General features: G+C 42.0%; 1 protein-coding gene and 1 pseudogene across 4 annotated transcripts; one reads left to right on the top strand and one right to left on the bottom strand.

The window, feature by feature from the left end:
• The first annotated feature begins 10,095 nt into the window (after positions 1-10,095).
• Positions 10,096-19,735, top strand: NFATC2IP (nuclear factor of activated T cells 2 interacting protein). 4 transcript variants are annotated; one of them, XM_027863260.1, is made up of 10 exons: positions 10,096-10,273; positions 10,528-10,776; positions 11,000-11,072; positions 16,907-17,012; positions 17,254-17,340; positions 17,457-17,643; positions 17,821-17,965; positions 18,072-18,190; positions 18,419-18,471; positions 19,100-19,186. In XM_027863260.1, exons 1-9 carry the CDS (start codon positions 10,106-10,108, stop codon positions 18,449-18,451), a joined length of 1,167 nt encoding a protein of 388 aa, XP_027719061.1. In that variant the 5' UTR covers positions 10,096-10,105; the 3' UTR covers positions 18,452-18,471; positions 19,100-19,186. The 4 variants fall into 4 exon arrangements, with proteins under 4 accessions (XP_027719061.1, XP_027719058.1, XP_027719057.1 ...); XM_027863257.1 differs by lacking the exon at positions 18,419-18,471 and having other exon boundaries at positions 19,100-19,735; XM_027863256.1 differs by lacking the exon at positions 19,100-19,186 and having other exon boundaries at positions 18,072-18,471.
• Positions 12,588-16,119, bottom strand: LOC114043969 (annotated as a pseudogene).
• Positions 19,736-21,061: the final 1,326 nt, after the last annotated feature.

Here is a 21,061-nt window from a genome sequence, read left to right as displayed (position 1 = left end):
GTTTTCAGAGGAAGAAATTAAAGCTATCTATAGTGATATGAAAAAGTGTTCTAAATCACTATTGATTAGAGAAACACAGATCAAAATGACTCTGAGGTTCTACATCACACCTATCAGATTGGCTAACATGACAAATCAGGACAATGATAAATGTTGGAGAAGGTGTGGAAAAATTGGAACACTAATGCATTGTTGGTGGAATTGTGAACTGATCCAACCATTCTGGAGGAAAATTTGGAACTATGCCCAAAGAGCTATAAAATTGTGCATACCCTTTGACCTGCAATATCACTTCTAGGTTTGTATCCCATAGAGATCATAAAATATGGGAAAAGGACCCATATATACAAAAATATTTATAGCAGTTCTTATTGTGGTGGCAAAGAATTAGAAATTGAGGGACTGCCTATCAATTGGGGAATGACTGAACAACTTGTGGTATATGAATGTAATGGAATACTATTGTGCTATAAGAAATGATGAGCAGGCAGACTTCGGAAAAACCTGGAAAGACTTGCATGAACTGATGCTAAATGAAGTTTGCAGAACCAGGAGAATGTTGTACACAGTAATAGCGATGTTGTGCGATGACTAATGTTGATAGACTTATCCCCTCTCAGCAATGCATGGATCTAAGACATCTCCAAAGGTCTCATGATGGAAAATGCTATCCACATCCAAAGAAAGAACTATGGAGTTTGAATGCAGATGGAAGCATACTATTTGCTATTTTTTCTTCTGTTTTGTTTTGTTTTCTCTTTCTTGTAGTTCCTCCTATTGGTTCTAATTCTTCTTTACAACATGACTTAATGTGAAAACATGTTTAATAGGAATGTATATGTCTAGCCTATATCAGATTTGCTCGCTGTCTTGGGGAGGGAGGCAGGCAGGGAGAGGGAGAAAAATTTAAAACTCAAAAGCTTATGGAAGTAATGGTTGATAAATCAAAATAAATAAATAAAAAAAGAAATGATGAGCAGGTGGACTTCAGAAAAACCTGGAAAGACTTATATGAACTGATGCTGAGTGAAATGAGCAGAACCAGAAGAACATTGTACATAATAACAGCCACAATGTGCGATGATTGACTTTGATAGACTTGGCTCTTCTCAGCAATGCAAGGATTTAAGACAACTGCAAAAGACTCATGATGGAAAATGCTATCCACATCCAGAGAAAGAACTATGGAGTCTGAATGCAGATGGAAGCATACTATTTGCTCTCCTGTTCTTTTGTTGTTTTGTTTTATTGCTTCATTCTTGTGGTTTGTCCCATTAGATCTAATTGTTCTGTATATCATGACTAATGGGAAAATATGCTTAATATGAATGTATGAGTAGAGCCTATATCAGATTGCACTCCATCTTGGGGGGGTGGAATAGAGGGAAGGGGAGAAAATTTAAAACTCAAAATCTGAATTTTGAGTGTTGAAAACTAAAAGTAAATAAATTAATTATTAAAAAAGAGTCAGACATGACTGAAAAATGACTGAACAATAACAACAATATTCACAATAATAGTATTTATATAGCACCCCCTATGTGCCAGATACTGTGCTAAGCACTTTACAAATGCTACTTCATTTAATCTTTACCACAATTCTGAGAAGTAGAGGCTATCATCTCCATTTTACAGTAGAAGAAACTGAGGCAAACAAAGGTTAAATGATTTGCTAAGACCACTCGGGTATTCTGAGGCAGGGATTTGAACTCAGGTCTTTCTGACTCCATACCCAATACTTTATCCACTGTACCACCCAGCTGCGCCATACCACTGAGAGTTTAGTTTGTGGAATATCTGCCTCTGTAGCTTTTGTTCTTAGCTGGATTCTTTAGCTGGGGGTGGTGATTCTTCTTCATAGGAGGATTATTGTACTCTTCCATGCTTCAAACCTTTTCCTGCTTTGGCTGTTAGAGACCAGAAAGCCTTAACACACTCAGACTAGGGAAAACCCCTTTCTGGCTTTCCCCCCATAAGGTGTGATTCTTCTGTTTCTTTAAATTTGTTTTTTTGGAGGCAATTAGGGTTTAATGATTTGTCCAGGGTCATACAGCTAGTAAGTGTCTGAGGCAGGATTTGAACTCAAGTCCTCTTGACTTCTGGACGGGTGCTTTATCCGCTGTGTCACCTAGCTGTCTCCTGTTTCTTTCAAATCAATGACTAGACAGGGCTTTTCTTTCCAGAAAGAGATTCTTTGCTGTAGTCCTCTAGCTCTGCAGTGTGTATAATAGCCCATCCTATCTAACCTGAATTTTCTCATCACTGAAGCCTGCATATCTATCAGAGACTTTTCTTTAGATTAGGACTAGAACACCTGTAAGCTCCCTGTTTAATTTCTGGTAGCTTAATATATATACATACATACAGAATAAAATGTGATGGAGGCAAAAGGAAAGATGCAGACTGAACATTGTAGGAAATGACACCTAGTCATCATCCCTGTAGAAGTTACTGTTTCAGCAAGCTGACAAATTTGGGTTTTAGTGTCCCCCAGTTGCTCAATTAATAAACTCTTTTTCTTTCCTTTGCAAATGAGTGGGAGAATATTGGAAACCAACTCAACTCAAGGGACAAGTTGCATTATTTTCTTTTAGCTGAACCATAGTCTTACCTTTATTAGGTATGTGTAGCTACCAAAACTTTCCCAGTCTTTGAGCTCACTCTTACACAAAGTAAATATGAAGTAATTTCTGGAGAGGAGGGATCAGGAAAGATTTCACTTAGGAGTACTTGAGTTGAACCTTGAAGAGAACTAGGCATTCCAAGTTATGGAGGAGAGAAGGGAGAGCATTCCAACCTTGAGATGTAAAGGAATGGAGGTAGGATGGGCTAGAAGGTAAACTCCTTGAGACCAGGCACTGTGTAATTTTTGTTTTTGCATCTCCTGTACCTAGTGCAGTCCCTGGCATATAGTAGTGTTTGAAAAATGCGTGTTGATTCATGTATAATATAATGTATAGGCCAAATAGAATCTGTGATGAGGAGTAATATGAAATCAGTCTGGAAAGCCAGATTGGTGGTCCTTTATTGCCCAACAGAGGAATTTGAATTTTATCCTAGAGACAATAGAGAAACCCAGAAGCTGCTCAAGGAGGGATATGGCGTGGTCAGAACTGTGCTTTCTAAGTATTCATTTGGTAGCTGGATGGTGAGTGACTCATTGCCTCTAGGATAAAATATAAACCTCTTATTTTGGTATTTCAGGCCCTCTACAATTTAGCTTGAAACTGGCTCTCCAGCTTTATTTTATATCATTCTCCTTCTTATTGATCAAGTGAGTTAGTGTTTATTTAGAAAAACAAAAAAGGCACGTAGTACAGTGCCTGGCACATAGTAGGTGCTATGCACATTCTTATTCCCTTCCCTTCCCCCACTTGCCTTATGTTCGGTTCAAAATGGACTACTAGATGTTCCCTAGTCTCCTCCTGCCCCTTCATGCTTCTTTATAAGCATTCCCCATGCATGGAATGCATTCCGTTCTCATCTCTTGCTTGTGGAATTAATTTTCTTTCCAAGCCTAGCTCAAGGGTCACCTCCTCAATAAAGCCTTTACTGGCCTTCTAGCTCAAAGTACATTGTTCTCTCTCTAATTTTCTTTGGTCTGGATTTCTCCTTTACTCCTATCACATTTGACTCTATATCATACTTCTTAGGTTCATATCTCCCTATAATATTATGTTGTTAGTTCTTGGGCAGCAGGGTCAACATCATTGTTATTATTTTTATCCCAAGCACCCAGTTTGGTGGTTTACACTTTGTAAAATACTTAATGTTAATTGAATTGAACTGGGGATACAAAGTTGCATGAGCTAGGTTCCCTCAATAAAGAAGAGGAGAGTTGGGGAAGACAGGATTGAGAGATTAAGCGTTCACATAATGACTTCAGAAAGAATGCTCAGTGCCAATGAATGGCTGGTATAGCAAACACTAGAAGAGTTCCAGTAATTCAGTCTTACCAAGTGCCTACATTGTAGAAATAGCACTCATCTATACCAACTTCACAATTTGCAAAGTCCTTTCTTCCCAAGAGTCCTGTGATGTAGCTAATGCAGCTATTATTATCCTTACTTTATAAAAGAGGAAAGTAAAGCTTTGAAATTTTAAGTGACTTGCACAATTGAGTACTGGATACAGGACTCAGATCCAGGTCTTCTGACTCTAATCTAGTGTCTTTGGTTGGATTGTATAGGGGTGTGGTGTAAATATTTAACAACTGGCTCTCCAGAAAAACAATATATTCATGGCACACAATTTTACATTTTATTTGCATCATTAAAATTTTCTCTATCACTTTCTTAAGTCTAGACAATCAACAAAACAATGAGTTGAAGCTCTGATTTGTAGTGTTGGCCCATTTCTGAGGTGTAAATGCTCCCGTTGTACATTTAACAATGGGCTCCAGGACACCTTTGGATACCAGGATCATTAAGATACAGTGTCTACCTTCTTGGAGCTTACAGTCTATTAGGGAAATAGGACACACACCCAAGTAATGATAATGCAAGAATAATAGTAGCTAGCATTTATTTTTTAAATAAGTTTCTATTGGTGTATTTTGTTTTTCTTACATCACCATAGTTTCCTCCAGTAACTTCCCCTTCTTCCCAGAAAACCATCCCATATAACAAATTTAAACAAAAAAGAAGAAAAGATAGGAAAAAAATCAGCATAACTGATCAATATGTAAAAACAACAACAACCACCTAAAAAAACATGCATTGTACAACACCTGTCTGTCTCCTCTGCAAAGGAGTGGAATGGAAGTGCCTTCTTTTCTCTCAAGCCATACTTGTTTGCTTTACTTTTGCAGCATTTACTTGATTTTTTAGTGCTTCTTTCTGTTTACTTTATTGCAGTCATTGTGTATATTGTGATTTTTTTTTTTTGTCTAGGCAATGGGGTTAAGTGACTTGCCCAGGGTCACACAGCTAGTAAGTGTTATGTGTCTGAGGCCAGATTTGAACTCAGGTCCGCCTGAATCCAGGGCCAGTGCTCTATCCACTGTGCCACCTAGCTGCCCCTATATATTGTTTTTTCCACAAATACTTATTAAACACCTATTATGTGACAGGTTCTATGCTGAGGATACAATTAAGAAAAAGACAGTCCTTCCCTGAAGGAGTTTGCAATCTAATGAGGTTACACAATACCCAAAAGGGAGCTAAAGATAGGGCAGGTGGTACCTGTGGCCCCAGGTGGGAGCCCACAATATTCCTTGAAGTTCAAACCAGACAGAGATGCTGATAATAACTATCTGGAAAGCTCAGCTATAAGCCCTTTATAAAGGAAAGCTTTAGGAGGAATTGAGTGCTTCACCCTCGAGCCCTCTAATCAGAGGGGAAAGGAAGATGAAGGAGTTGAGAAGTTGTTGAGTATTCAAAACTGAGTTAATTAGCATCTTGATGATATTTCAGGTATTCCATTAATGTAATGTATTCCATGTAATATTTTATAACATTCATGTGCCATAATTCCTTTGGGCAGAACACCCACAGGGAGAGGAAGGATGGGAGGCAGAGACAGAGAGAGAAGAGAGAAGGGAAAGAGGGAGGAAGGACGGGAGGGAGGAAGGAATGAGGAAGGGACCGTGTTGTCCAACTGGAAGTTGGGTCCCCAGTGGGGTAGCTTGGACTACTCACTGGTTGTTGCTTGTCCTTCATTCTTGAAGAGGACCATGATCTCAGGGAGGTGATACTATGACTTGCAAATGAATTGGATTTAAGTGAGGGAGGGCAGTGCAAAGTCACCATCCTCACTTTCTCCTCCAGAGCCATCTGGGTCCAGTGGCAAGATATAGATCAAGACGACTAGAGATGGCCCCCATTGAATAGCTAGCATTTATAGAGTTAATACTTTGCATTTTATCCTCACTTCAGCCCTGGGAGATTGGTTTACAAATGAGGAAAATGAGGCAGACAGAGGTTAAGTGACTTGTCCTGGGTCACTCAGGTAGTAAATGTCTGAGGCTATATTTAAACTGAGGTCTTTCTGATGCTAAGCTAAGTAGAATACTGATTCTAGTTCATTGCGTCACCTAGCTGCCTTGAGTAAACAGCATGGTTAGTACATAGAGGTAAACTATTATTCAATGTCTGAGAAAAAGATTATATGTTACTGATGAACCCCTAGGCTTTTCTACCTACAATTTATGGTATTCAAAAAACAAAAGGCAAAATTCCACAATGAGATAAAACCGTTACAAAATTAAGTTTTTAGGGTTTTCACCAAATGGAACTCTAGAAATGTCAATGTTAGGAGACGCACCCTAGGAGAAGTCTTTCAGGAAAGAAAACCAAGGTCAGATCCTGGGAAGAACAAAAGGATCACCTCTCTGGATAATCTCCATACTCAAAGAAGTGGGCACTATCTTTGGTTAACAAAAAGATGTTCCTTCCTTAATCCATTGTCTCTGAGGGTTCTCATTTCAATAAGGTCTGAAGAGAACAAAAAAGGATACTTCACTGAATTACTTAGGAAATTTCTCCCCCCTCCCCCCAGTTACATGTAAAAGCAATTTTTAACATTTGTTTTCAAAACTTTACGTTCCAAATTCTCTCCCTTCCTCCCTCCCCATCCCCCTCATTGATAAGGCAAGCAGTTTGATATAGGTTATATATTTGTAGTGTCAACCATTTACCAAAGGTTTGGTCCAAAGAAACGATCGGTTTCCCCCTTAACCGAAGGTTTATCCAAAGAACAAACAGAATGAGGTTCCCCCTTTACCAAAGGTTTGTTCAAGAACAAACAGAATGGGGTTCACCTTACCAGAGGTTTGAACAAGGAACAAATAGAATCAGGCTGTACATGTGCTATAATGTGCTTATTTATTCTCATTAAGCCAGAGAATCATGCATAATGGAGTCTGAAAATAATTCTGAACTCGGAGGTAAACAAGCTGAAGAAGGCTCTTAATACACTTAGAGCAACCCCAACTCAGGATGCCTGTTTCAACCCAAAATTATGGTCTCCATATGTGTTTAACCATAGTATAAGAAAGGAATTTCTTAATAGGATAGGTTGTAAATACAGTGAGATAAAAGAATGTCAAGGTGTCAATTAAAATTACAGACCCAGGGGCAGCTAGGTGGTGAAGTAGATGGAGCACTGGCCCTGGAATCAGGGGGACCTGAGTTCAAATTTGACTTAAGAGCTGTGTGACCTTGGCCACGTCACTTAACCCCATTGCCTAGTCAAGAAAACAAAACAAAAACAAAACAAAACAAAAAACCCAAAGAAATTATAGATCCAGGATGTCTGTGTTTCTTTTATCACATTATATATATAATATACAATTTTATAATTATATAATACAATTATAATATATTATAATGTATAATATATACTTATATAATATATAATATTATATATATACAGAGAGAGTGCATAACATAGCGTAACATGTGTTCATAAAATACTAAGATAAGAAAAGTCTCATTATTCAAGATAGTGTTCAGTTCAAGGTGCCTTGTCTTTGGTAGTCATAAACAGAAGAAACTTAAAAATGCTCCTGGTCAGTTTCATCTGGCCTTATAGTTGCTGAAACAGGAAGAGGCATTTTGGGTTCACTTAGAGAACAAACTGAAGCATGTCTGCCAGAGCACACAAAGCATTATGGTAGGTTCAGCTAAGAATGGGCCAAAGTGTCTTTCTCCTGATTGGCTAACTCAGGTTTTAAGCCTTTCTCAGGTGATGGGGGACTCGAAAATGGTTCACAGTAGTCATGCAAAATATATCTATAATAGTTATGTTGTGAAAGAAAACATAGACAAAAAAACCTCAAGAAAAATAAAGTAGGGGCAGCTAGGTGGCACAGTGGATAGAGCACTAGCCCAGGGGTTAGGAAGACCTGAGTTCAAATTTGCCCTCAGACACATAACACTCACTAACTGTGTGACTCTAGGCAAGTCACTTAACCCCAATTGCCTCACACACACACACACAAAAAAAAAAAAAGAAAAGAAAGTAATTAAAAATATGCTTCAATCTATATTCAGACACCATCAGTTCTTTCTCTGGGGTACTTCACTGAATTACAAAGATGTTCCTGCCTTAAATCTGATCCCAACCCTAACTTTTGTGGGGATTAGGACTCCAGACTAAGTGAGAATGAGAACTGATTTGGTTTTCCATAAATGAGATCTGAGACTCCAGGAACTAGTAATAGCTTCCATTTATATGAGGTGGCTAGGTGGTTCAGTGGCTAGAGCACTGGGCCTGAAGTCAGAAGACTTGAGTGTGATCCTGAGCATGTCACTTAACTTCTGTTTGCCTTCATCCACTGGAGAAAGAAATGGCAAACCACTCCAGTATCTTTGCCAAGAAAATGCCATAGATTGTTTGCTCCACTAGGTCACAAAGAGTTGCATATGACTGAACAATAAAACAACAATTTACGTAATGTTTTAAGGTTCACAAAGCTCTTTATAAACATTATTTCATTTAACAACACCCCTGGGAGGTCTGTTATTATTATCCATCCCCATTTTGCAAATGAGGAAACTGAGGCAGAAAGAGATTGTGATCTAAGGTCACACAGCTAGCAAGCATCTGAGACAGGATTTAAACTTATGTCTTCCTGATTCCTGACTCCACGGGCTGCACTATATCTATTATTATTATTAATAGTAGTAGTAGTAGTAGTAAACATTCATTTAGGACTTTAACGGTGGTAAGGTGCTTTCTGTATATTCTCGTTTGATCAGTAAAATGTGGGCTTTGAAGTAGATAATCCCAGAGTTCTATTACAGCTCTAAAGTTCTTTGTCCCAGGTTGTACTGCTAGTAAACAACATAACTGGGAATCTGACCCAGGTTTTCTAGATACAAGACTGGATTTTTCTGTCAATTCAATAAGCATTAAATCCCAACCGTGAGCAGAACTCCGAGTTGGGATGTGTGTGTATAATATATATCTATATATATCTATTTATATAGATATATATATATATGCATATACATATATATATAAATTTAGACACAGTGACAATGTAACATAAATCTGTGCAAGGAGTGGCCACTCAAAGAACCAGTTTCGGGGATGAAGTTAAGGGTGTGGGTGTGGGCGGCTGCCCGTGGCCACTGATATACTTGGGGTTTCTCTTTCAGAAATAAATAGCCCCACCTGCTGGGAGGTTATAGGGCGCAGTTAAGGGATTAGCCTGACAACCTTAGCCTGTCAGCATTGGGGTTCACTTGTTCTGGTGGATATATTACATGCAGGCACGTGTCAAATATGTGTGTATGCAGAGCCTAACTAGCAATTTTGGTATTGGGCAATCAACACAAAATACTCTGGAAAGCAAAGGACAAAATACATCTTTAAATCAGATTTTAAAGTCAAATTCAACGTGTGCTTGTGTGTGTATAAGAGGAAATCCTGAGACTCTACCAAACAGGAGGGAAGAAAGAGACGCCAGGCAAGCCCTCCACCCCTCTTCCCCCCACCTAAAGGCTCTTTATTTTAACTAATTATTCTGCGCTACTGAAAGAGTTTCAGGGCAGTCAGTGCTCTCTAAAAAGAGCACTAACTAAACAGCTTCTGGGATGCACGGCCAATATGGTTGAAGGGTGTATGTACTGATATGAGATGTGTACTATATACTCTGAAAAGTACGTTTTGTTGGGGATGGTAACATAAGATACACGACATTGTGTCTAAGATGTTTTGTTTGGGGTGTGTTGGGTATGTGTGTGAATTCAATCGTTAAGCATCTAGTATAGGCCAGGCATCACGTTAGGCTCTGCGGATACAAACATTCAAAAAAAAAAAGAATGCTAGCATTTCTGTAGCGCTTTAAAATTTGCAAAGCCCTTGACTTATTATCTCATTTGGTCTACGAAGTGATGTTTATTCTGTGTGTGTTGGGTCCAATTAAGGTGTGCTTGGTGTGTAATAACTTCCCCCGGGGCAGGAGCCAGGCTCACATTCGTAGAAGCCATGAAACTGCCCGGATTTCGCGGACCGCGCCGGAGCTTAGCGCTCCACCCTTTCTGCCTAGTCTTGTTCAGGAACTACAATTCCCAAGAAGCCTCGGGCCTATCTGGGGGTGGGGGGGAGAGGGCTGTCGTTTTAACAAATCACCAGGCGGCTGGAGACTGGAAAGGGAATGATTCGCTGGAGAAGCCCTATTGCGAGACCGGGAAGAAGGCTAAAAGGAAAGAGTGGCAGCCGAGCCAATCCTCGAGCTCAGAGCCTGTCGCGGAGGCGGGAAAAGAAGGTCGCGGATGTATTTGGAATGAACTTCGACCAATCTTCGTTCGCAAAGACAGTGGAGGCAAGGGAAGGCCGAGGGGGTGGGGAACACTACCCATGGGAGCAGACGGTGACCAATGAGGAGCAGAAGAGATGGGGAGGGGCGGGCCCGGCGCTGACTAGCAGCTTCATCGGCCTGTAGATTTGATTGGTGTGGGGGCGCCATGGCCGCGCTGGTGAGCCGGGGTCGTAGGGCCGAGGTGAGGGGGCGAGCTAGAGTCCGTCGAGGCCATCGAGCAGGGAGGTTCAGTTAGATCGTGTCTTGTGTGTTCGCAGGATTCTGCGGTGGTGGACCTGATCAGCGACAGCGACAGCGACGGAGAGGCCGGCGCGAGCGGTGCCAGGGATGGAGAGGGCCCGGCATATTCTAGAGGTGGAGGCCGCTGCCGTGACCGCGATAGTGACAGCGACAGTGAGGAGGAAGGGGCCGGGGCGGCTGAGCGGCTGCGGCCCCCTGCCCCGCGGCGGCGGCGCCTTCTGCTGGGAGCAGGGGAGGCTCCCGTGGTCCCCGTATATTCGGGCAAGGTGGGGGTCCTGGGGAACTGGAGGGAAGGGAGGGGACCAGGTACCCGCGTCCTCAGCAAGGTATGGAAGGGAAGTCTCCCGGGTGGATCGAGGAGGGAGGGGGGAGGGAGGGAGGGATAGGATGGGAACGGATGGAATGGGGACTTGGGGATGCTGTGGGAGGATGGGTGGGTTCCTCAGTCTAGGTGACCGACCTGGTGCCCTGCCCCCTACCGGTCTGTAGGTGAAGAGCAGTCTCCGCTTCTTCCCCAAGGATCTTAGGCAGCCACTGTTCATCGGAAGCCCTAGCGGGGAAGGTGAGATGGGGGGTCTGGGGGGGTAGAGGCCAACTGGGCAGGGAGGCCAGGCTGGCCAGCTGCAGCTCAAGCAAATGGTCATCGGGTACCCAGCAGCACTGGGAAGCCTTTCCTAACCCCTCTTAATTTTAGTGCCTTCCATCTGATGATTACTATTAGCATCTGTCTATACCGTTTATCTTATAGAGCTTATTCATACATATTTGTTATCTCCCTCATTAGATTGTAAGCTCCTTGAGGGCAGGAACTTTCTTTTGCTTCTCTTTTGTATCCTCGGTGGTTATCACAGTGCCAAGCATATAGTAGGCTCTTAATAAATGCTTATTGACTAACTGATGATAGACAGGATGTCCTCTTTTTAAGTTTATTATTTGTTCTTTGTCAGTGTTTATGAAGGTCTTGCCAGTTTCCTCTAAAATTGCCCATTGCATGGTTTCTAATATTGCATTAATATTTACATGTTATATGCCACAAATCATTTACCCATTCCCTAATTAGACCCCTCAGTTTCTAACTTTGGACTGCCAAGAAAAATGCTACAGAAATTTTTGTAAATGTAGATCCTTTTCTCTGAGGCCTATTAATGGCATACCTGAGTCAAAGAGTACCTATAGTTTGGTAATTTTTTGGACTTAATTCTAAATTGCTTTCCAGAATGGCAGGACAAATTCACAGCTCCACCAAACAGTGCACTGGTGTACCTTGGAGGTGGCATTCTCTCTGGAGTTTATTGTTTTAACAGGCAGAGTTGTCCTTGAGTGGGGTGAGAGGTTTAGGACAAGAGAGAAAGAAGTGCTGTCTGGGTATTTTCTTTTAAGGGGAGGGGGGAGAGGTGGATCCTGATCTGTAGATAGCTATCTATATAGCTGTATCTTTTTAAACACATACACAAATACATAATGAAATTGATTAACAAGTATGCCAGAACTCACATGTCCAAGTCAGTGTCCTGGTATAGCTGGCTCCAAGGATAGACACATTAAATTAATCAGCAATTATGTGACAGACTGTGCTAAGTGTTAGGATACAAAGAAGAAAGTGAAATAGTTCCCTCAAGGATTTTGGATTCTACAGGAAGAGACATAATATATAGACATGCATAAAGTAGATATTCAGTAATTCTGTGGGGGGAAAAGCATTAACAGTTGGGGAGAATCAGGCATGGCGTAATATAGAAGATGGCATGTAAGCTGAGTTTTGAAAGAAACTAGGGATTTTAAGAGGCAGAGATAAAGAGGGAGTGATTTTTTTCAAGGTGAAGCCCTAGAATCTGGAGGTGGAGTGTCTTGTATGAGAAACACTAAAAAGGCTGGTAGAGAAGATATGAAGGTTAGTAATGTGTAGTGAGGCTGGGTAAGTATGTGAGCCAGCTTACAAACAGCATTGAATTTCAAACACAGGAATTTATATTTGATCTTAGAGGTGACAGGGAACCACTTGAGTTTATTGAGTTAGAGGAGTGACATGGTCACTTAGGAAAATTACTTTGGAAACTGTAGGGAGAGACTTGAAGCAGGGAGACAAAATAGGAGGTGATTGCAATTGTCTAGGTAATAGATAATGGGGCCCTGAACTATTGTAGGATCTATGTAAGTGGGTAGAAGGGGACATTTGCAAGAGATCTATAGGCAGAAACAACTAGATTTGGCACCTGATTGAAATAAATACTTAATATTCGGTGTTTATTAGCACTGGACACAGACAGAAGGGTAGGGACTGGACATGTGACTTCATTATTGTAGGATACTCCCTTTCCCAATACAGATCAGCATTTTTACTATAATTTACAATGTTAGGGAGTAGCCTAGAGTGCTGAGTTAAATGATTAGCACATCATCAGAGAGGTGGGCCTTGAATCCAGGTCTTTCTGGCCGGAGATACAAAAAAACAAGACATCACTGCTCTTAAGGAGCTTACATTCTAATAGGGGACTAATAGAGTAGCTAGGAAAGGATGGGAAGTCATAGGGATAGTGAGTGACCATCCACTGACATGCCATTTCATTGGCAGTGTTGATTTGACTACTGACCAGAAAATGGGTAGGCTAAAAATGAAAATCAATCAATCAGTAATTAAGTGCCTACTACATGCCAGGTCCTGAGGATACGAAAAGCAGCTAAAGAACCCCTCAAGGACCTTATAATCTAGTGATGCAATCTAAGAATTCATGACCCCAGGGAGTTTAGAGTAGCTCATTCCAGGCATGGTCTCTGGAGGTTTGATTTGGAGGGTGATAGAGCAGCAGCAGGACAGAAAATAGCCAAGGTGAAAATTGATGGCACGTGGTCACAGGGAATCGTGAGTGTGGAGTGATTGCTTGATGTTACTCTTTGGGGATTGCCTTCTGAGTGTGTGGTACCATCTTTTGAATATCACTAATGGTGATAAATCTTCATCTTTTGAGGGTAGGGTTATTGTAGCTTCTTCACGGAAGGCAAATCCAAGCCATTCTCCCCTTGTGCAATTCTGGACCCACTCGTAATGTCCATTTGTGGTATATTCTCTAATACATATGCACTGTTAGATGAACTCTGGGTCATCAATACAGCCACATTAGTCAGGGAATTGGGCATTTTTCATATCTTGTTCTCCAGTTGGAGGTAGTGGAAGGAGCAAGCATTGATTTTATATTTTACATTTGATTTCATCCTGTAATTGATCCTATTTTCTAACTTTAGTTTGTATTTCATATAGCAATCTGATTTCTTTTCTCTGTTTCTGAGTGTAGAAGCTCATGAATTCAAAAGTTCAGCCTCCCTCTCTAAAGTTTGATGCAAAGGTTTAAGCTTTCCCACAATCACTGTTCATTAAAGAAGAATTCTGAGCTATGTTTAGAGATTCAATATTCAAGAAGCATTCTAATTCTAAGGGAGTTGTTATCTCAGCACCACCAGCAAAGCATTACTTTGTGCCAAGGAAATTGTTCTCTCTCATAACTTCAGCTCCTGAGAACACCAAGGACGTTTGTATGTTGTCCTTGAGAGCATGCAAACTCCCCTGGCCCCATCTTAGCCTCATCCTTGTCCAATTAAAAGTGGTCTTAGGTGCCTGTGAGTCTGCCACTACCAGTCCATTCTTAATGGCCTAGGCATCCCGCTGGGTCTCATAAGTTAGTAAAGCATGCCTTCTAGACAGAGGGATGGCCCTGATCCCCTCTGTATGACTATGTATACCCACTTTCCTTAATATAACCAGTCATAATCTCTTACCGCCCATGATGTTGCCAACTCCATAGCCAATGGTATAATTTCCTCACCTACTCTGTTCTTTTTTCTATGCTTATAAAAAGGAGTTGTATCTCTAATTCTTTGTCTTTAGCTAGAAACCAATGCAAGTCATTGACCTCTTTATTAATAGGTTTGGCACCCTATTTATAACTGTTATCTTGCTCGGAGAGAACATGCCTCAGTGTATCTTTTATTGAACTTTACTCAAAACAGTAGTTAAGCCAAACTTTTAAATATTTAGGAGGCTCATTGGTGTTCTGGGATTCCTCTTCTTGCCTTCATGTTCGTGTTCCTTAGGGCACCTGTTATCTGAGGTTCTTCTAGGTCTTGCTTGCTCTTTGGCTTCTTTCAAAAATTTGTCCAGACCAAAGTGATGTTCCTCAAGTTGAGCTAACCCTTCTCAGCTTTGATATCTACAATCTGAGCCAGAAAACACCTTATTGGGTACAATTCTGTAGGTCTTTATTCAGGCCTCACTATACATGTCTTTGTCCAGATTTTTCTAAGTGTAGGTATTTTGGGCCATGCATCTTTTCCACTTCTCCATGTTTGATCATAAATGTTATGAATTACATCCTCTCCACCAGCAAAATTACTGGCTCATATGCTTGATCTGGTTGAAGAGCCTCTGATCCTGCTGAGCTTCTTTGTAAGTCCAAAAGCAGTGACTTCACTGATATCTCAAGTCTCACTTCTCTGTAGTTTTAGTTTCTTATGAGGAGCTGCCTTGGAAAGATTGCTGTCCATCTGTCTTGTCCCAGTTCACCTTGTTCCTGAGCCTCCCCACCCTCAGCTCTACTCTGCATAGCTTTCTGAGCTATTTCTTGAAACTTCATGTTTCTCCTTTTCCTTTTATAGCATCTTTTCCCCCACTTGCCCTTGCATCTCCACTGCTTCTCGAGCCTTTCTGTCAGCAATGTAGAGAGCTTCAGCAACTTTGGCAAATGTTTCATTAATATGAGCTGTCTGCAGTCCTCTCCTCATCAGCAGCCAGACATTTGTCTGATGGAATGTTGTAACCCTTTGCATTTTTCAGTCTTAAATACAGGGAGAAATTTTCCACTTCTGTTTCTTTACAGCCATCTTTTGTCTAGGAGAACGTATGACAGCTGCAGGAGGAGGAGATCAGTCAGGATTTTTTTTATTTTGAATCTTGGAGGTTCCATTGGGTCTTTTTTGCAATTCCACCATCTGTATAACTCTTTGCTTAGCTCCACAGTTGAAAGCCACTTCTTGCTGAAACAGCGTGTACCTCATGTACTGAGCTGGGGCTAGTTTATCTGCTGCTTGAATTGGCATATCTTCTGAGACATAGCACTCTCCAGGGCTCCCATTTCTTCTGTTACCTCTTTAATGGTTTCTTCATCATGTCTTTGTTGGTCTGGGTCATCTACATTCACAACTTCTTTGGGAACCGGGTTGTTATACTTGCTGTAAATGTCTTTTGTCTGTTGAGCAATTGCGTCATAATTACCTTTCCTCTCTACATCTACCTGAATGGCCAAGGCATTAGATTTTTTTTTTTCTTTCTTTCCATATCCAATGGGTATTGGGCCATATGTATTTCTGGAAAGGCATTTCCATATTCAAAATCCTCTAATAATCTAGGTACCTAGCGTTTCTGAACTCTGTATAGAGGAGATTCTCTTCATGATGAAACCAGTACAGCCTGCCTTGATCTCTGTAATCTGACCCTTTACATAGCCTCAAGTTGATTCTGAGAAGGCTGAATCAGTGCAAATACAAAACTGGTCAGCACCATCTATTCTTCTATGTTCGTCATTTATTGTTTTATATATATATATATATTGTTATATATATTTCCTACTTCATTCTGCATGAGTTCTTCCCGTGTTTCTCAGAATTATTCATCTTCATTGTTTCTTATGATGTAGTAATACTCTTACATTCATGTACTGCATGAATATCTCTTTGATTTCCACTTCTTTGCTGCCACAAAGAGTGCTACTATAGTATTTTAATGTTTTTGGGACTTTTCTATTTGTGTGACTTATTTGGAGTTATGCTGAGCAGGAGCAACTCTGGGTTAAAGAGTGTGGACATTTTAGTCATTTTAAAAATATAATTCCAAATTGCTTTCTAGAATAGTCAGACCAATTCATAGCTCCACTAATGGTCCAGCTCCCTAATTTTTCAGCTTTATTTTAAAATTGTAGAATCTGCTCCTGAACCCTTGAGGCAAATCAGGTAGTACAGCTCCTACACACAACCTTTAGGCTGCAAACTGGTGTTCATTGTAATCATATTTCACCTGAATAAGACATATTTGAGGGATAAGAGAAATAGGAGTAGAAGGGAGAGGAATGAGCACATCTTGTAATTTGTCATAGGAAGTCCACGTTGTCTAAGAGTGGGAGAAGAAGGCAGAGTTGGGGCATCCTTTGTAGTTAAGAGAAGTGGTTTAAAACCATGATGTTGAGTTGAGACAGCTGTCAGGAGGAGGGACGTGATTGAAGCAGCCTTCAGTTGCTGGAAGCAGCATGGGATCTCATTGCTTTGGGCCTTCAGAAAGCCTTCATTTTGCCTCTCCAGATTTCATCTCTGTTGCCACCTCTTACCTGTGGTTTCCCCTTCCTTTTCTCCCAGCTCTGGATTTGGATTCTGATCAATCCCTTTCTGAGACCGTCCTTTTGCCAGTTTATTCTTCAGAAGTGAATCAAAAAACCAATGATGAAGAAGAGAAGCATTTTTTGTGAGTATGCAGAATACAGGAACAGGAAAGTGTTTGGTGTTGACAACCAGTGGCTGGCAGGTTGCCTGGGACCTAGGGAGGGGTGGAAGGATAGAAGGATACAATGGGATAGCTGGGTTTGGGAAAATTTTCATGACTAGATCTGGGCACCAGGATTCAAAGGGAACTGGGACCTGTTTCTCTTTATCATTGACTGCTCTGGGGTCTACTACCCATTTTCTTTTGTATATTTTCTTTTCAGGGTCCAGGACAGTTCCTCTTCCCCTTCTCCCCCTCCCAGGCGACGTGGGCCTTGCAGGAAACCACCAAGAGCCTTTGGAAAGATAAGGTGAAGTTTGGGATGGCAGCTGTTTTGGAGGACCTGTTGAGAGTCACTGAATTGAGAGTAGTTGGTGCTTCATGAGTGGGTGGGTGAGTCCTTGCCCTCTTTTTCTGACCCTACAGGGAGGTGAATAAGCGCTTGCAAGGTCTCCGATCTTACCTGAGCCCCCTGTCACCCAAAGGCCATGTTTCTGAGAACTCCGAAGATGAAGTGATCTTGGTGGAGGAGAACAATGTTAGGGAGAGCCCCCGACTCTTAACTCTTAAAGTGAGGTGCCGGGCTGACCTTGTCAGATTGCCTCTCAGCACGGTGAGAACTTGGGAACAATTATAATGGGCTAATTTGGGGAAACAGGGTGGAGTAGCGGGCCTGATTTCCTTGGTCCTCAGTTCGGGGACAGGAAGGTTGGTCGTTAGTTCTGAATTCTGGGTGCATTGTGAGGTTGGGCATGAATGAATTCCCTATACTTTCCTCTTTTTTTTCCAGGCCGAGCCCTTGCAGGTCGTTGTGGATCACATGGCATCTCGCCTAGGAGTGTCCCCTGCCCGAATTCTTCTGCTGTTCCGAGAAGTAGAGCTTTCCCCAAGTGCCACCCTCAGCTCTCTAAAGATTGGAGTGGCTGACATCATTGGTGAGTGCAGGTGGCTGTGGGGCTGAGTCATGGTAAAGCATGAAAGCCTGTGGAAAGCCCAAGCTGCCTGCTAAGTCCCTTTACTTCCTTCCCTCTCCCTTACAAGATTGTGTGGTCCTGTCCAGTACTCCTGAGCCTTCAAAAGAGTCAGAATCGGGTGAGGAACTTCGGCTCAGGGTTCAGGGGCAAGAGAAACACCAGGTTCTGGAGGTCACTGTGCCCCGGGTAAGTGAGGAATGGAGCCCGGGGGATGGAAATCTTCCTTCCCATCCACTCAGCATCCTTATTGACAACTACTACTCTGAGACTGAATCCTTTCTGATAAAGACACCCAGAGACTGTCTCCTGGGTCCTTTTTACTTTGTCCTTTTCAACTTCAATTTTGTTTTAAAAAGAGAAAAGGAAGAATCTTTCTGTGGCTGATAATCTTGCCTTCCTCTCTTCTGCCTTCAGGGCCCTCTACTTTACCTAATCATAGAAGGTTGAAACTGGAAGAAAGCTTAGAGGTTAGCTAATTTAACCCTCTTTTTAAAAAAGCCTGTGTGTGTTGGGTTCTTTATTCTGATCTTTTGGTCTATTTTTTTTTTCCAGTCCCAGTTTTGTAAGTTACTGCTTTACAGTTGGAGATCTGGTAGTGCTAATTTCCTGTCATCAGTTTTCTTTATTGTAATTTTAGATATTCTTAATCTGTTGGTTCTACCATATAAATTTTGTTCTGATGATATAATCTATGAAATAACCTAGAGGTATTTTGATTAGTATTATATTAAATCTATCTGCTAATTTGGGAACTTGTGCTATATTTGCTCCACCTAACCATTTTCCATAAAAATTACTTTGGGGGTTGTCTTTGTATCTGTCTCTTGTATACTGAGATAAGTTAATGCACAGATATTTGATATGCTTTTTATTTAATTAACATTTCTCTTAAAATAAATTTTATTCTGGGTTGTAGTTAATGTCCTTCATTACAGAGGAGGAAACTGAGGCCCAGAGAGAGAAAGTATGTTGTAGAAGACCTCCTTCATATGTCGATGACATTGTTAGTCCACTCCCACCAAAAATTCTTTATCACCTCTCTATCCAAATCCCCACAATCCTTCCTTTCTGGCTTATGACCCTTTCTTCCTTTAGGGTGCTCCTCTTAAAACACTGATGTCTCACTATGCAGAGGCCATGGGACTCAAAGGACATAAGCTCTCTTTCTTTTTTGATGGTGAGAAGCTTTCTGGCCAAGGGACCCCAGCAGAGTTAGGCATGGAACAAGAGGACCTCATTGAGGTTAGGGGTTGAAGTGTGATGTTCTGCCTTCTGCCTCCTCCCCTGCCTTCAGACCGCGAGATGTGAAGCTGGGGCTCCTCAAAAATCTAAGGAGAATGCCTGCCCTTCTCACCTTCCTTCTCTGTCTTCTTTCCCCTCTTCCGGTTGCCCTAAAGCTAGATCTGAGAAAGACCTTCCCTTCCCCCCCTTTTCCCTTGTCCAAATTTACCACTCACCCTTCTTTCATGGGTGTCCTGGGGGTGATGCTGCTGCTCTAGCATTTTCCGTCAGTTTCTATGAGTGCATCCTAGTCCTCTTCTGCTAGCTGAAGGATTTGGGTCCCATTTACCCTGTATATATGTAAATGTGTCCTTTGATCTCTGTCTCCTAACACTAATTCTTTTGGATTGGGTGTGAAGATGTATTGCAGACCCCTTATTTCCAAATATCTTTCCATGAGACCAGTCATTTTTGTAACTGGAGTTAAAATAAAATGAATGATGTAGTTTGGATTCTGGGTTTGAACTCGAATTCCTCCAAGGTTTTTGCCTCATTGGTGGGATGGGGGATGGGGAGAGTCAAAGCCTTGGTTTGGTCACTTGGTTAGGTCTTGGGTTTAATGACATTTAGGGGCAGGCAAGGAGAGCATTCAAGTTCCAGGTGGTTCATTACTCTGGATGGAGTTGAGTTGGCTTGCTGAATGCAGTCTTTTGGTGGTAGGAGGGTCATCTTGTTGCTTATGACACCTCTCTCACCCCTACCTCCTGACTTCCTAGCACACCTCACACCTCTTTTCAGTATTGGGCTGGGCACTGGTGGTGATCAGGGGAGAGGAATGGGAAGATTAAAGAAGACATGGTTCGTGGCCTCATAAAGCTCAGAATTTAGTGGGGAGTGAAACATTCTCTTTAATCAATATTCCAACAACTATGGTTTTATTGGTTTGGGTACAGTTCCACAATGTACAGTTCCTGAGATTTAAAAGATCATCTGGAATTACTGTGACTGAAAACTTCATCAACCTATAGCCAGCCCAAGGATGAGCCTTTCTTAGCTAGATGGGTCAGTCTTCGGTCAACCATTAGTGGCTGGGCCCTTAATTAAAGCCTTTCTAGCTTTGTAGGACCTGCCAGAAGCTTGTTCGATGCTGCCAAAGAGAAACCTAGAGAAACTAGTTACTCCCTGAGGCATCAGAGTAGGATTTTGCTGTATCATATCAGCATAAATAACTACAATACAAATTATATGTAGTAACTACACAAGATAGATGAAAACTAAGTTGTTTGTCAAGTACTTGGCAAGGGGTGGTTTACCATTGCCCGGGACCATCAAAGAATAATCATGGTAGCATTTGGCATTTTATTCGGGCTTTAAAAGATGGGTAACATTTCACCCGGTGGGGGTGAAGGGGACACTTGTGGGCGCAGGGATTGTTGGGAGCTAAAGCAGGGAGGCCACAAGAATTAGAAGGGTTGTGACCTTTCCCCAACTCCTTCCCCACGTGGTTTTCCCTGCGGCCGCGGGGGCCGCCCGTGAGCCCGACAGCGGAAACTGCTGTGCCAAGTTCGGCGCCTCCAGGGTGTGGGATGGGACCCATCATCTCACAGCCTCTGCATCCGATGCCCCTCGTGTTAGAAAAGGGTACTGGGCGGCCGCCCCCGGCAGCGTCTATCGGACCTTACGAGCTTAGATCGAGAGCTGGAGGGGACTTTGAGGCCACCGGGGCAACGTTTCCGGAGACCGAGGGACCCGTCCGGTGTCAAGCGTGTATTAGGCCTATCCTGGAGCCTGAAGAGAGCCACAGCATCCCAGCTCGCTGCTCCTCGGGTCCCGGAG

This window comes from Vombatus ursinus, unplaced genomic scaffold (assembly GCF_900497805.2).
Source record: "Vombatus ursinus unplaced genomic scaffold, bare-nosed wombat genome assembly UNPS02014770.1, whole genome shotgun sequence".
In the NCBI taxonomy this organism is placed as follows: domain Eukaryota; kingdom Metazoa; phylum Chordata; class Mammalia; order Diprotodontia; family Vombatidae; genus Vombatus; species Vombatus ursinus.
Note: the sequence above shows the minus strand (reverse complement) of the source record. Positions and strands in the feature narration are given on the sequence as shown.

Coding starts and splice junctions, on each gene's coding strand:
- NFATC2IP (XM_027863256.1), top strand. CDS start 10,106: ATGATTCGCTGGAGAAGCCCTATTGCGAGACCGGGAAGAAGGCTAAAA. Junction 17,013..17,253: donor GAAGAAGAGAAGCATTTTTT/GTGAGTATGCAG, acceptor TTTTCTTTTCAG/GGTCCAGGACAGTTCCTCTT. Junction 17,644..17,820: donor TCAGATTGCCTCTCAGCACG/GTGAGAACTTGG, acceptor TTTTTTTTCCAG/GCCGAGCCCTTGCAGGTCGT.